At 38.3% G+C, this 15977-nt stretch overlaps 2 protein-coding genes across 4 annotated transcripts; one reads left to right on the plus strand and one right to left on the minus strand.

The window, feature by feature from the left end:
• Positions 1-122: 122 nt before the first annotated feature.
• Positions 123-4559, minus strand: LOC131300187 (LIM domain-containing protein WLIM2b). 3 transcript variants are annotated; one of them, XM_058325910.1, is made up of 6 exons: positions 4388-4559; positions 3433-3543; positions 2447-2546; positions 2322-2356; positions 2137-2226; positions 123-567 (listed from the first exon to the last, which is right to left on the minus strand). In XM_058325910.1, the coding sequence occupies exons 3-6, from the start codon at positions 2526-2528 to the stop codon at positions 358-360; spliced, it is 417 nt and encodes a 138-aa protein (XP_058181893.1). In that variant the 5' UTR covers positions 2529-2546; positions 3433-3543; positions 4388-4559; the 3' UTR covers positions 123-357. The 3 variants fall into 3 exon arrangements, with proteins under 3 accessions (XP_058181893.1, XP_058181892.1, XP_058181891.1); XM_058325909.1 differs by having other exon boundaries at positions 3433-3647; positions 4388-4558; XM_058325908.1 differs by having other exon boundaries at positions 2322-2359; positions 3433-3647; positions 4388-4557.
• A 4557-nt stretch (positions 4560-9116) lies between these two features.
• On the plus strand, positions 9117-14349 carry LOC131300162 (uncharacterized protein At2g39910). Its single transcript, XM_058325876.1, has 9 exons — positions 9117-9276; positions 9371-9893; positions 10323-10409; positions 10786-10976; positions 11487-11682; positions 12055-12119; positions 12832-12933; positions 13038-13137; positions 13819-14349. Exons 1-9 carry the CDS (start codon positions 9233-9235, stop codon positions 13828-13830), a joined length of 1320 nt encoding a protein of 439 aa, XP_058181859.1. The 5' UTR covers positions 9117-9232; the 3' UTR covers positions 13831-14349.
• Positions 14350-15977: the final 1628 nt, after the last annotated feature.

The following is a 15977-nucleotide window of genomic DNA, read 5'->3' on the forward strand; positions in this document are numbered from 1 at the left end:
ATGGCTTAAAAATGGTTTTACAGTGCGACGACATTGTCCTACTTGATTTAAGCTAATGATCAGAACAATTCGTTTTGCACTTCCATGACTATCCAAATCACTTTGAGAAAGAAGAAGAAGAATGATCAAATCACAAAACAAAAGTCTTGCCATAAATCCATTCAAAGTTATGGCAATGGGCATCCAATACATCGGCCAAGCAAGAAGAAGCCGACTAAATGGCAGAAAATAACACACTAAAGACCCAAATAGGTAAGTTTCCCAGTGCAGAAATCAAAGAGAAATCACAAAGATAAACACTCCAGCAAAAACGTGTCCGCAAAAAATAGATTATAAGCAAGGAGACATAATAGGAGGTCAAGCTTCTGGAACAGAGGCCACTGCGCGTTTCATTGAAGCAGACTTGAGAAGGTGGTTGTAGCTACCTTTCTCCTTGAAAAGCTGGGAGAAATGGTGTTTGCAATACAAAATGCCCTCAAGAGCTGCATAGTTCGATGGAGATATGGCACAGCCGCCGTGAGAGCACTTGAAACATGACTTGTGGTAGCTCTGGCTCTCCACAGTTACCTGAAAACAATTATCGAGAAAAACCAAAATAACAAGTCAGCTTTGTTGATAAGACCACACAAGCGTAATAACAAACAATGGTGTACATGTGAATCTAGGTAATATTTATTTGATTGGACTAATATTGAAAGAGAGATAGATCTCTTAGGAAAAGTAAAGATTGATATTTGAAAGTGAAGGGATTAAAAACACTTACATTCCCAAGGTATTCTATCCCATGTTTCGTGGGATATCTTGTCCTATCTAAATTTATTCTTAAATGCAAAGTTCAAACCACAGGTAGGATGTGTGGTCCAAGGTGCGTAACAGAGAGCCCCTGGTTGTCTAAGTTAAGATGGTACTCCGGTTAGAGGCTCTAAGGTCTCACAAATACACATTCTTGTTGTCTTTATCTTTTATACAGCCATTCCTAAGCCCGGAGAGAGAGTAAGGGAATAAGATGAAGAGAACGTACTTAGAGGAAAAATCCATCAGGGCAACCCCATGGAATTGGGGTTTAGGCAAGTAAACTTGCCTTGAGCAGAAAAATTACATGGGATATGGAAGGCTTGGAAGCGACTGCATGGAAGACCAATTTTTTTCAGTAACTCAATTCCCATCAGTTTTTTGTTCAAGAGTTCTGCTTTGTTTGAAGTCATACTATTACATGAAGAGTGTATAATGTGAACTCATAAAAAGGGCATAGCAAAATAAGTAACAGTTGCCCTACTAATAAGAAGACAGAAGTTCCCACATGCTCACAACTCAGACCTATTGGAAGATTCTCCATAAATAAATCCATGTGCAATTAGAAGGGACAGTTATGCACAGAGACAAACAAGCATACGTCTTACCACATAATTTCACAAATTCTATTGCCAAACATTTTATAAAAAGCCAATATCAAGAACGCCCTTTGTCAGGACTCCACCTTAAGTGCTGTTTTATACTATTTTTTCTCCTTCAAACGATGAACTGCATATTCCTTAAAAATTCACTAACCACTGGAGATATACATTGAAAATTCATTGTTTTCTAACCATTTAGAGTTTATGCCGCCAACAGGTTCACTCACTAGTTTAGTTACTCATGCATCCTAACTACCTCATCTGAAAAACGAGCAAAGTCAATAAAGATGTTGCTCGTTCATTGCCAATGAAAAGAAAATTGGTCTTTATACACATCTTTAATTCGTTCCCATCGAGCACTTGAACTTAAAAGTGGATTCTCATTCTCCCGAGTTGTAGGCTTGTAGCTCTATTAGCCAAATCTCTTTCAACCTCTTCATTTCTCAAAATGAATCATTCATAATGGGGAACATTGCACACAAGGATAGCACCACAGCAAAGAAGATTCCTAAGCTCACACTTGATAAAATATTAAATAATCAGTTGCCTCTTAAGTAGATTTTTTTGGCTACACAGTTTAAACTCGGAGTGTATGCAAGGGTGAATTACAGAATTTTTGCATCAAGATGGCAGAAACATTTGAACTAGCCAGGCATTCCATAGCTTTCAAGCACATGCACTTATATGTTACTTCCAGTTTTCAAAGTAGGTACCACAACATAATGTCAGGATCGAATCCTACCTTTTCAAGTGGATAAGCTGTTTTCCCGCACGTTGCACATTTTTCTTGCGTCCCAGAAAACATGCTGGCAGCTTTGCTGGGTGATCTTGTCTGGAATGGAATTCAACAAGGAAATCAGAAACGCATGATGAATCAGATTACAAAGCTCAACCTACAGTCGCCAACTTATTGACAGAAAAATTTACCAGCTCTGCTGTTAACTTCTCAGCTGACTTCGCAGCTGCTGAAAATGACATACATAGGGAATTAAAAATATTAAACCAAATCTTTCAAACATATACATTTGATTTGGCAAAATTGAAAGACCTACGTGATTGGAAGTTCTTGTTGAAATTGCCCGACTCCTTGAAGAGCTGCTCAAAGTGAGGCTTACAGTACAGAACACCTTCCATTGAGGAGTAATTGCTCAGCTGAAAGGAAATTCACCAGTTAAATCGTACAACATCATGGGAATTTATCCACAATCTGGCCAGTTGGTTATCTCTGTTAATGATATCTGGGCCAAATGCTCCTCAAATGGAAATATCCAATGAACATAATCTATGCAGAATTTAGCAATTAGGTTCACCACGTGACAGGGAACTGAACTTGAATTTTCCCAACTTCTTCAAAAGTTCACAAAAGTTGAAACAAATAAATTGGGGACGGTATTTTAAACAACCAATAAATAAGTCTCATCAAATAAGCATACAGAAAAACTTTTGGAACTATAAAACATAATAACCATCCACATAAGAAACTTCAATTTCAAAAGTCATGAAATTTGAAGGTTAACCTATGATTTCAATTTTTCCTCGAGAGTCCAGACCCTCCAAACACCAACTGATCCTCTAAATTTTCTCACTCTTCAAATTCGAAAATTAATAAGCAACCTTCATACATCAAAATAATAGTAGTTTTCATTTGGTCCTTACCCTTTTCGAAGTACATTGCGAGCTATCAACACACTGTTATTTTGCATGTAAACAAACTAAGCTGATGATTAATAAAATGTAAAAAGAATCTGTTGTTGGAGTACACTGTACATCTTCCTCACACTTCAAAATGCAATGGAAGCAAGCAACATAATATTCCAGGTTTTGGATTTTGACGTATTTTTTTTTATAACAACTGAGGGTGTCCTAAAAAAAAAAAAAAGAGTTCGATTAATCCCTTGACTAATCCCTGACACCCAGTCCCACCATCCACTCACGGAGAGTTCGATTAAATGCAATACTAAGTCTCGTATGACTGGCCCTATAAGTGTTGCTCGAGATGCTTTAAGAACTACAATCAAAGCAGCAAATTATTGGGTACCTTGAGCGTTCCTTTGCAGTGACTGCACTTAAAGCATGACTTGTGATAATCAACTCCATCCGCAGACAACAGCTCAACTGGGTAAACCGTCTTCTCACATGCCTTGCACTTCTGTTGTGTGCCAGTGAAAGACATGATTTTATTACCTTCTTCTTTCTACGGATCGCCTTTTTCTGCTAATATTTGCCCTCTCACAAAATGCAGTCGCTGGTAACCTAGAGATTGAAGAAGGGTTGATACACAAGCTGAACGAGCTGAGGATGTGGTTGATAAGCTTGGTCGAAATAGTTAACGAAATTTAAACATGTTTTCCAGCTTAGCTTGCTCACGAGACAAGCCGATCTCAAACAATATTTCATCAAGCCAAACACGAGCTGATCTCGAGTAGCTTTAAATTTTTATAGAACGATAAATACTTCCTCCGTCCCAAATTGACAGTCCACTATGAAAAGACGTGCAATTGTCGGGTAAAAATATAAAGTACTTCCATAAACAGTTTTTCAAAAAAAAAAAAATTGCACCAAAATTAAAAACTTAATCTTTGGAACGGAGGGAGTAATATCCCTATCTTGTTCGAGCTTGGTTCGGCTCGTTAACGAGCTTTTAAAAAATTGTTCAAACTTGATTTGTTTACTTTAACAACCCAATCTTGAAACAACCCAATCTTGAACGAGCTTTTAACTAGCGAACACAAGCTCGAACTCGAGCAGTTCCTTTAATTTAAGGGCACAAAAACGAGAAAACAAAAAACAAACAGTACAAGTTGAGGAATATACGGGGAAAGCACTCGATCTGAAACGCAGACCAGTGATTCAAAACGAGCTCAATTTTCATGCGGAACACGATTGTAATGTATATTGATCTTTGTAACTAGGAAATAGAGGGATGAATACTAATTGAGATCTGGTTGGGAAGACGATGAGTTGTTCAATTTTGACTGGTCAAAATTGCGTACCTGGAGATAGGAAATGCTGATTCGTGAGCTTTCTTGGGGGGCGATTGAGGACCGGCGACAATTACGGGTACGAAAATGGAGATCTTTTCCGACAGGGCACGGCAGGGTGTTCGAATGTATGTGCCTAGACAGACGATGCGGAGAGAGAGAGAGAGAGAGAGAGAGAGAGAGAGAGAGAGCGAGAGCGAGTGCAGGGAGCGTATGCGGCAAACAAGCTAATAATAGTGGAGGATGACAGGGATATAGATGAGGGGGGGCGGGGGGGAGCTCTATTCTCCTTATCTTTCTCGTCTTTTTTTTTTTTTAAATTGATTTTCACACATCCTTCCATTCAAATGTATTTCTTTTTTTAGTGATGTAACATTACATGATTATCCTTTTCACGTGTGAATGTAAAAACGTACGAAGGGCAATTTTATAATTTTACATGAATAAAAAAATAGAGTGCATTTGGACAATAGGAGAGTGTGAAAATTAATTTTCTTTCTATTTTTGTTTTTTGTTGTCTTTTTTAATTTTTTGTAGATTTCCATCACATTTTCTAGACTAATTATACATTTCAACAAAAGAACTTAAAAGGAAAGAATTTATGGGGAAAAAAAAGTTCGCTAAAGACAACAAAAAATATAACTATTTTTTTCGTCTAAAGTGTCGTCTTATATAAAATTTTATGGCACCTGTTAACGGAGGGATCTTCGTAGAGGATCCGGATCTAGAAGATTGGATATTTGGATTGACCCAAAAAGTTTTTAAAAAAATTGACGAAAAAGTTAGTAGGAAATGAAATGGAGCCTTTAATAAGTTGGTTGGAAACCATGGGCTACGGACCAATACCGGAATTTGCGTTAGTTTCTCCATATACCCATTTTCCAGGAGTTGGGCCGGCCGGCTGCTCAAATGGACCCCACTCCCAATCCAAAATACTCCATGAGCCGGACTTACCTCACCTCGCACGTGTACGTGAATAGACGCGCAAGCATGAAAACGTCTTTTTAAAATATTAAAAAATATTTATAGTATTGAATAAGATCCGGACTTGCTCAGTTTCTAGAGCACGACGAATTAAAAACGACATATAAAGGAGTACTTATATTTGACAGTTTATTATCGAGGTCATACTATTTTTTGAAGACGATAGTTGATTCGGAAATATATGACTTCTATGTTAGGCTACCTTTAATTTTGTAAGAATAATACTAGATTCATCCCAAGGCTATCAATTGAACGATTTTAGTCAATCTGATCTGCCTTGGATTGAGATTTGCACCGCAGCCTATTGTGCTATGTGCTATTGGACGCATCAGTTATTATCCGCAAATTTTGAGGCTGCTGAAATTGCCAATAGTACTTAGGATTATGCTTTAATCTAACATTTCTTGCTTCCGTGGCCAATGAGTGAGGCAAAGAGACCCACTTGATCGAATCAAATCGCACTTCAAAATTTGAGGCAGGATTCTCTGTGCCGAAAACTCTTGTGTCTCTGTGTCGAGAGATTTTTCGGCTGTTGGATTGTAATTCAATGGCCGAACAACTTTTTGGCACAGAAGTTCTTGGGACAGAGGAGATCGGACCCTCAAAATCCACCTAATAATGGCTCAACAAAGTCCTGTTACTATATATGAGTGAAACATTGCCGGTGCATGCGCTTACCCTTCATTATGGACGATGATGACCATTAATGAGTGCCAGGAAAAACCATGTCACCTTGACAGTTCTTTGTGTCCTTGGACAACCTTGCGCAATTGTGCTTGCAAGTTAGAGACAGATATCATCGCCCGTGGCAGCCATGTGTCCGAACCATTCAATGCGTGGGGCTCGTGTTTATAGTGTGGGCACACACACGTGCATCAGACGGTTCCGCACACATTTATATCTAGATTTGTGTTAAGGACATCTGTATCCACATCATTACTTGATTTTTTTTTCTTGGGAAACTTAATTATGAGTTAGGAAATAGCATGCTTCGTACTATAATTCTCAGAGCACTGAAAGCAGAGTATGATATTTGTCCAGACTCATCACATGGACACATCGAATTGCCATTTGCAATTTTGAAGTACCATTTTTAGCGTCTAAGAATTCTGGGTGTTTGGCAACTCAATTTTTGCATTTTTGGATTCTCATTTTTTCATTTTGAGTGTTTGGCAACTCATTATGAGAATGAATTATGTGAGAATAGATTTTTGGTTTTTGAGTTTAGAAGCAAAAACCGAGAATCTGGGTTTGAGGAGTTTTTCACATTTTGGCTTTTCCCATTTTTGCCACAATTACCAAAATACCCACATTCCTTCCTTCATTTTACCAATTTTGCCCCTCCCTCCTCTTATCCACTTTTTCCATCTGTTCACCACATCACCAGCCACTAGGTGGCAACATGGATACCCAGTGTGAGAGAGAGAGAGAGAGAGAGAGATCCACCCAGTGAGAGAGAGCAGGCTTCAATAATATTGAATAAAAAAAAAAAAACGCAAGTGGCATTTTACACCTGTTATAAGAAAATAATAAAGACAAAGGGTAATATGGTAAAAATGCAATCCACAATTCATTTTCAATCATCATTTACCAAATACTATTACAATTTTAAAATACATTTTGCACAAATCCCCCAAACACTCTATCATACCCAAAATATATTCTGGTCATAATCCAAAAAATCAAAAAGCCAAAAAGCTAAAAATGAAAAGCTAAAAAGTAGGCTCCCAAACACCCCCTTTACAATTTCCAAAAATTCAACTAACTAGCCATCAATTTATAAGGGGGTGTTTGGGAGGCAACTTTTTGGCTTTTCATTTTCCACTTTTTGCCTTTTTGGCTTTTGAGATTATGATCAGAATGTATTTTGTATTTGGTAGAGTGTTTGGATGATATGTGCAGAATGCATTTTGCAGTAGGAGTATTGTTTGGAAGATATGGAATAAAAATGAATTATGGATTGATTTTTTACTATGTTGCCCTCGGTTATTAATAATGGTGTATAATGTATATAAATAATGTTTTAATTAATTTTTTTAAAATGCACTTCCGAAATTGGACTGGTGCATGAACTGAAATTGGACCGGTGTATAAAGTACATTTTTTTTAAAATGTATTTCCGAAATTGGACAGTTGATATTTTCAAGGGCAAAGTGGAGATTATTCCAAAAGGGAGAGGATAGTGTGGTCTTTTTGGCATGCTAGAATTTCAAAATGGGAAAATGACAATGCAAAAAGCTCCTTTTCCCTCATTCTCGGTTTTATTTTAGAAACATCAAAACCCAAAACCCATTTTCCTCAAAACCCATTTTCCTTCTTCTTGCCAAACACCCAAAATTCAAAAATTAGAATTGGAAAATGTAAAAATAGCCCATCCAAACACCCCCTAAGTTGCCGTTAGCAACTTCCATTTATGTTTTATGGCGGGAGCGAAATCTTAAGATCTTCCAAAACAAATCCAGGAATGTGAATGGGGTGACTTCCAAAATTTTCAACTAGGTTAGAGCTAAAGCAAGCTCTTGGTTTACCATCAAGTTTTCTGCCCAAGATCGTCAAATCAGTGCGTGTTGCTTAGTTTTCTTGGGCTGGCTGTAGGCTTTGTTGCTTTTGTTGTTTCGGGGGAATGCCCCTTTTTCTTTTGTAGCTTTTTGCACTTTTGGTGGTTTAATAAAATTTGCTTACCAAAAAAAAAATATTGATCTCCTTTCCTGTGATTTCGCGAAAACTATTTTTTACCACCCTACTTATTTAATAAAGCACTATTTCTCTTTCATTTGTTTTAAAGAGTACTGTATCAGAGCTATTTTTTTTCCAAACTAAGAGCAACAACATCAACATAGGTAAAAAGAAGATTTCGGTAAAATAGCTATGCAAATCTTGAAAAACCATGCTACACCAGAGTAGCAAAACCCCAAGGTAAAATACATTTTGGTGTTTTGGTTCGGCAAAGCTACCGAACGACTGTAGCAATGTATAAATAAATAAATATTATTTTTCTTCTCTCTCCTCCCTATCACTCCCTCATTCTCTTTCTACCCCTCTCCCTGTCTTTCACTTTTAGTATATTTTATAAGGATAAAGAGGTATAATAGAAAAGATTGGTGTGGGGTTGAAAGAGATTTGAGTAGGTAAAATAGAAAAAGTAGATTATTGGGCAGGTAAAATACATTTCACTGGTGTACATGCTCTAAAGTTCGTTTTTGACTCGCGACAACACCTTTTAGTTAGAATTTGACAAAGTTGCTCTAATAGCGGAAAGGGTAATTGAATCGGATTTAAACAAATTTACTTTTCGAGAGATCGCGAAGAGGAAGGAGGGTGAAGTGGTGAATTATCTGCAACACCTCTTTTCAATGGTGAGAACGTACGAGGGGGAAATGGAAAAGGAGTCCTTGATTTGGTGAGAAAGTGAAACAACTAATCAAAACATTTCTCGTTTTTGTGTTTTTCTTGCTAGTATTTCTCAGCAAAATGTTAAATTCGAACGATTATTTTAAAAAATCACAACCTTTTTCTATATATTTCTTCTCATGAAATCACTCGATTCAAAGGTGAATGTTTTGTTTGGAACATGGAGAAAGTGATGGAAAGTGAGGGAAAGAAAATAAGAGAGATATGGGAGAGAAATTTTCACTTATTCTCAAAACTCGAATTCATTATTTTCTCTCCTCTTTCTCTTCCATCCAAATAATAAGGAAACTTTTTTAACTTTCTTTCATTTCCTCCCACTTTTCTTGAGTTCCAAACAAAGCCGAAGAGAACGACGTCGTGTTCATTTCCTCTTTTTGACCTCCTGAAATATGCTGGTCTCTCTCTGTGGAGTACGAACAATATTCTGGCAATTCGAATCAAACGAAAGTCTCGCTGTAAGAAATGTCGAAATCCTTCTCACCTCTTCTTCATCATCACATCATCGAGTAAGCCCTCTTTCTCTCTCTCTCTCTCTCTCTCTCTCTCTCTCTCTCTGTGTATCAATATAGTTTCTCAGCCAGAGGACTCTTGATTTTACAGATTATCCGAACCAATCCGAGAATCTCTATCAAAAGCGCACTACACTCCGCCAGAAGCCTCCAATGCCTCCGTCAAATCCCTACTCCAGTCCCTCCTTCCCCAAGCCAACTCACTACCAAACCCTACCACCTCACTATCCGAAATCAATGATTTCACCCTCTGCTGCGCCGCCTTATCTTCCTCCGCAGACGCCACCTCCGACCACCTCTCATGGATCCCGACTTCCCTCTCCGTTTCCGCCAACTCGGCCTTCCGAACCCTCTCGAAAGCGTTTTCAGACGGTTTAGGGCAAGGGGTGGGGACGAAGATTGGGGAATTAGGCTTGGATTCGGGGTTGTTGAAGGAGGAAGAGAAATTGGTGGTCGAGTTGATGGGTGAAGTGTTGCCTTTACTGAAGGAGAGAATTAAGGAGAGTTCGATTGGGAAGGGGGATGATGGCGATGAAATATCGGCTGCAGTGGCGAGGACTCCGGTTGCGTATGCTGTTGTGGCTGCTTATCAGTTTAGATGGTTTGTGACGCAGGTTTGTGCTTATGAGTTAATATTACGGATGCAAATGAACCAAGCTGTTGTGAGCAGCTTGATGTTCGGGCTCGAGCTTGAGTGTTAAGCTCCTTTAGTAAACAAGCTGGGCTTGACTTACTTGTGACTCGGCTCTTTTGTAACAGCTTGGCTTGTTTGTAGAGACTCGCTTGTTTATAGACACTTGTTTAGCAAACGAACTGAGCTCAAACGCCTTGACAATAAACGAGCTTGAGCTCGATTATTTGGGCTCGACTTGAGCTTGAGCTAGGCTAGTTTTCAATGAGCCTAGCTCTAACACCTTAAAGCTTGGCTCGGTTCATTTGCAGCCCTCGTAGTTATAAGATTGTGATTGTGTTTATATTGGGTTTATACTAGGGTTTTGCAGTTGTGGGGTGATGTTTGACTAATGTGTTTATGCTCTTTTTAGGTTGAATACCCACATTTGGGGAAGTTGTGTTCTCTGGTTATTCCTTGTGCATTGACATGTCTGGATCACTGGTCGCCGGAGGTGAAAGTAGGTGTTTCGGTTTATGATTGCTACTCTGAATAATTTAACACAGTACTGATTTTAGGAAACCAGCTTGTCGAAAAGATATCTTATTTTTTTGACACCACACTTCTCTATATCAGCCATAGAGACAATTCTTGAATTCGCGAAATTGAAATAGGAAACCCATGCTTGTTTCTCGTAGGGGCCCTCTGATCTATGCTTGCACATCACTTCTTCTTGTATTTAAGATATGTTGTAGTATGTTATTAGTGAGGGCATCAAGTCTCATAAAGAAAATGTATTACCTTGTAGAGGAAGTAAAGAGTTTTGGTTTGCTCTAAATTTTTGGTTGCTTGGTATGGTTGTTGAGGATGCGAGTCTTTTTGTTTAATGATTTCAGGGACAGGGCATGATTAGCCTTATACATCTTGCAAAAAATGTAAATGCTGCAGAGCTTAGTTGGTACGAAGATGTAATCCTTGATGCATGCTGTCAGAATATTGCTTCTAGCGACGAAATATGGCACCTTGTGGTTGAAATGTCAGTTGTTCTTCTGACTTGTATCCAGCGAAGTAATCCTCGCAGCTCATGGTATATCACGATACTGCAAATATTTGTTTTTCTCTGAAAGAATTGCTTAGACTAGTGTCGTCGTGACATATAAGTTTCGATGTATAATGAAAATGAAGAGAGGAGCTGAGATTCTTGACCCAAATTATGTTGACTCAACCACAAATCTGTTGAATGAAGGTAGCTTGCTTCTTCTCAGCCACTGGTTAGAACGGAATCCCTGACTTTGCATGTGTCCTCTTTGCTGAGTGGAACTTAAACAATAGGTGACCATGTATATATTGTGATGCATTACAATTTACACATCTCGTTTATAGTTCAGAACTTCGGACCCAGAATTTGGACATGGTAGACAATTGCTTGTATTGGATCGATAGCTTCTTTTGGCGAGAGATCGCTGATATTCCTTGCATCGTACTGCTGTCCGCTTGTTTTTTTTTTTTTTTGTATCAGCCTGCTAGCTTGGTATACAGTCTGTCTTGTAGTCATTTGCAGCTCTTCCATAGCAGCTTACTTTACAACTCTACATAGGTTTGAAAGGATGCTAGGTGAGATGTTAAGTCACTTGGAGCGACAACCACGAAATAAGGAGCGCCGTGTAGCATGGCTTAAGCACATTGATCAACTATTCAATGTAATGGGTCTTGTATTGCTAGCTCATTTCAGACGTATATTTCCACTCTTCTTTAAGTGGATGCATGCTGATGATGATGAAACCACTTTACTGGTAAGAATTGATTGCTCTTCTCTACATGAAGGTTTTTGGAAGTCGTTAACAATTTCAAAATTCTTATTTGACAATTGCTCTTTTCAAGGTTATCCTTTTTCATAATGGTGCTAAATTCTGGTGTGTCGATCCAATGAATGCTGATTCTGTCATTTATGGAGACCGTTGGCAGTTTAATTAGTAGAGGATCTCATCAATCCGTGGTTCTGTTGAATGGCCTTAATTGATTTATTTTAATGCCCCATCTTCATTCTGGAAATAAGGAAATGTCTCTTGTCATGAATTGCTGGAGCAAACCAAGAATAAATTCTTTTGCATTAAATCTGTTGAAAGTGGTCACTGATGAATTGTTTCCTTCTCATTGACCTGCAGGTTCTAGAGCGGATGCATACTGTTGTAAAATTAACTTGGATAAGGAACACACCATTTATTGAAAGGTGAACTCAGTAATTGTGCTTTGTGCTAATATAGGGTGTACAATTGTACAGTCAGTGGGTCAGGAAAACACATGGAAAACAAGTTATTTCGTTGTCTGTTTTTTGTACTTGGAATAATGGATTAGTCACAAACAACGCGAGATTGTGGTGATGATGATAAAGGTAGATTGTAGATCTGTTGAGAATTGGATAAGTTTTCCATATAAGATATTGGCTTACAAATGTTAAATGGGAATTTTGTATTATGTTTTACAACGAAATGCAGAAAGCCCAGTTAAGTTCTCGCGGATGGGTGCATGGAGGAGTAGACTGGTGTGGACATATCCTTTAGCATTATATGGCCAACAAAAGTAGATAAAAATTGGTTTTAAAACCTTGACCTTATTTTTTTTTTTGAATATCTTGTTATGATAAGAAACAAAAATAATCCGAAAATCTACAAGATCTCCGTAGGAATTAAAAAATATATGCCTCATGCTGTATTGTTAGTTGGCTGTTTTGCCTCCCCGAGGCTCCCTAGTCCTTACTCAAACACCCCATTTTTCTTTGAAAATTATTACTTTCAAGTACCATTTCAGTTTTCTTCATTTACTTCCTTATCTTTTCCTGGTAATGCAAATGCTTTTGCTCAAGTTACAAAAGACTATCTATTCACCATCTTTGCAGAGGTACTTCTGCTATCTCTTTTGACATTTTCCATTTTTTGTCTCAGATTGGTAGATGAGCTCACAACTTTACACAAGGAGGCAGCATTGAAAATTGCTCGTGAGGAGATTAGAGCACATATTCTTCAGATACTAATATTGCTTCAGCAGTTAATAATAAGTTCTCTCTTATTCTTTCAGACATTTGTACACAGGGATACCAACATGGCCTAATCTTGGTTTTGTTTTATTTTCCTCTCTCTGCAACTTAAAGATGCAAAGGCTCGCAGTTTGAGGCAGCTTGGGACAAGCACAAGGATGACCCGAACTTGACTGCTCTCAAACCATCTCTGAGTGGAACACATGCTACAATGGTAAAACCTTCTTATTTACAAGGAAACGACTCTTCTATTAGAATTGGAGGTTGTACTAACTTCAAATCATCGTTATCGTAGCCATATTGTTCCACAATTTTGAACTTTGATGGAAACTTTTCACTTTCGGTCTATCCATTGAGCAGTCTACTTGTTACAATGAGCCCTTTTCGCCAAACCTCTTCCCAAATGGTGGATGGTGACCACATTCATATTTTAGCCTAGGAATTGCATACCTAACTGGATACTAAATGGTAATCAATCTATTTCTTATTTCCACTCTTAACGTGTCAAACCCCAGCCCCCCTTGGTATTAGGAATTATGCAGTTGTTGAGTCAGAAGGCCTCTATACCTTGAGGAGAATTGTTTACAAGGGCTTTCATAGTTCGAGTATTTTTTTGAGTATTGTTACTTCAAAGGAGCACAAAGCCTCTTAATAAGATGGTGGTTCTTTGCTGGCTATTCTGTCAAACTGCCAGGAAGAATAAGCGGAAATCGGCTCGTCACAAATAACTTTCACACAAGATCCTGATGGGTGGCAAGTTAGAACTTGTATTGACAGAGAATCTTACTCTTTTTATTTTTGTACTTTGCAAGAGTGATCTCCTTTGTAATGGAAATTGTTTCACAACTTTCTGGTCGTGTATTTGTTTTAACCTTTGCCATCACTTTGGATGCAGGTTGTTAAATGATAATTCGGAATAATCTGAGATATTAGATGCCACAGATTTGAATTTCCGAAAAGGATCATCACCGAGCAGTTCTATGTAAAAAGAAGCATATCTTCTGGATCCAAAGTTCCTTGTACATAGGTAACAAGCTCTTAGTCACAAACTTACTATTTATGGGTTGATGTTTTCAACCACTGAAAAAAGCTAGATATTAATTTGGGAGTGGAAAACGGGATGCTTAACACTCAAATAGTTAGACATACCGTGCTTTTACTCTTAATTTTTGCTTGAGCTAGCCTAGTAGTGTTGAACCTTGTGTTGGCGGGAAAGTTGGTCAAAAGTAGTATTAGGGTGTTTTCTGTTTTGGTAGAGAATGTTTCAGATAGACTGCACTGGTAGGTGATCGGCTCCTATACAGGGAGAGTAGCTGTGTGAGATGGGTACTTTGTATCTTTCGCTGTATTGAGACTCTTCTTTCTTTCGTAATATAAGTTTTAAGAGTCTGCCATTGGCAAGACTCGGTTCTTCTCTTGTGTTCAATACTGGAAAGACTGCCACAGGAGTTCTGCCAACTCGGGATCATCTGTCGGTTCCTTTTGTCCTATCTCATGTTTATTTCCTGCATGCCAAGAGGAGGTGAAACGTCGGAGCACCTGTTCTGTTCGCGCTGCTGATCTTGATTGGTTTTGCTTTTGTTCTCTTCTCAAAAATTGTACTATATGGCAGCTGCTTCACATCTTTCCAAAATTGTTTGACAGGCCGGCTGGTGTTTTTTAGAACTTGTGCACGGCACAGTTCTGCAGCTTTTGGTTTTTATGATTACCTCTGGACTAATTTTATAAGTTATGATGTGGTATATATGCATACATAAATAACGATGAATATGAACCTCTTTACACAGTGTGCAGCCCATTCTTGCTGAGGTTAACCGGTTGGTATTTTGCGGGATTCTTTGGGTGTCTCTCAAACCTGCTCATGTTGTTGCTCAGACAGTTCTTCCAAGTTCTGTTGGGTGTTTTTGTTGTGTTTTAATTGGAGATGTGTGTCTGTTCTCTGCTGTCGCGGAGATCAATGCCATCTGTAGTACTTGTCTAGCTTACAAGTAGGTTTTCAGTTTTTTCCAAGGTATGTGATTAGCCTAGTTTCAACAGCTTATTTGGATGGTGAGAAAAGAAATGAGAGCAATTTTTCACCAAATCTTACCATTTTGAGTGAAATTGGTGTGAAAGGGGAAGAACCAATCAAAAAAATTTCATTTTTGCACTTTTCTTTTCATTTCTTACTAGAGTACTCAATCTAAATGAGTGATTTAGCTAGAAATCTTAACCATTTTTCCTTTTCGTATGAAATCCCTCTATCTGAGAGAGAGAGAGAGAGAGAGAGAGAGAGAGAGAGAGAGAATCTATAATGGTGAATAGCGATATCTCTTGCAGCGTTGGTAAATATATATAAAAGTGGTTATACATGTGTGTTACTCTGTATTCCCTTAATTTGTAGCCTTGATTCGTTCCTCATCTTCTTTGACCTTGATCTAAAGGGCTGCAAGTGTCATCTTAGAATTTCTTATAAGTATTTTCTCTTCATTTTCTTACCTATTCTATGTTGGTCTTGTGCATAGAAGCTCTTGGACGAAAGCCGATTTTCAAGGGTGAGTTCTACCCGTGAGTTTGTATCATATAATGGAAAAATTCTTTAGAAAAATTGGGACTTGGGGCCTGTGCGGTGGATCTGCTATTTTCTCATCTCTTGTTTTACCAATATGGGTCGTCATGATATTCCCAACCCTAAATGAGTAGTATACTCATCCCCAAACGAGTAAGAAACTCACATACTGAGAACTTGGAGCTCCATATAAATGTGCAGTGGCGGAGGTGGTGGTGGTGGAGGGTATTATAAAGTTACTTGGTGGTGCCTCAATGGCATCCAATAATTTTCCAAACAACGTGCAGCTTCCATTACCAGATTCCCCTCATCCCCTTCTTCAGATATGGAAAAATTATGAGGTGCTTTTGGGCATGGCCAAGTGGTGCCCAAAGCCTTTGCCACCGCCCAATTTTGTGAAGCACATAAGTGGAGTGGTTTAGTTTAATAATTTTGATGAATAATTTTTTCCACTTCTATTAGTTAAGTTTGTCTTGACGAGATGAATTTTAGAAGTTCGAAAATAT

The sequence above is a fragment of the Rhododendron vialii genome, chromosome 9a (genome assembly GCF_030253575.1).
Source record: "Rhododendron vialii isolate Sample 1 chromosome 9a, ASM3025357v1".
Taxonomy (NCBI): Eukaryota; Viridiplantae; Streptophyta; class Magnoliopsida; order Ericales; family Ericaceae; genus Rhododendron; species Rhododendron vialii.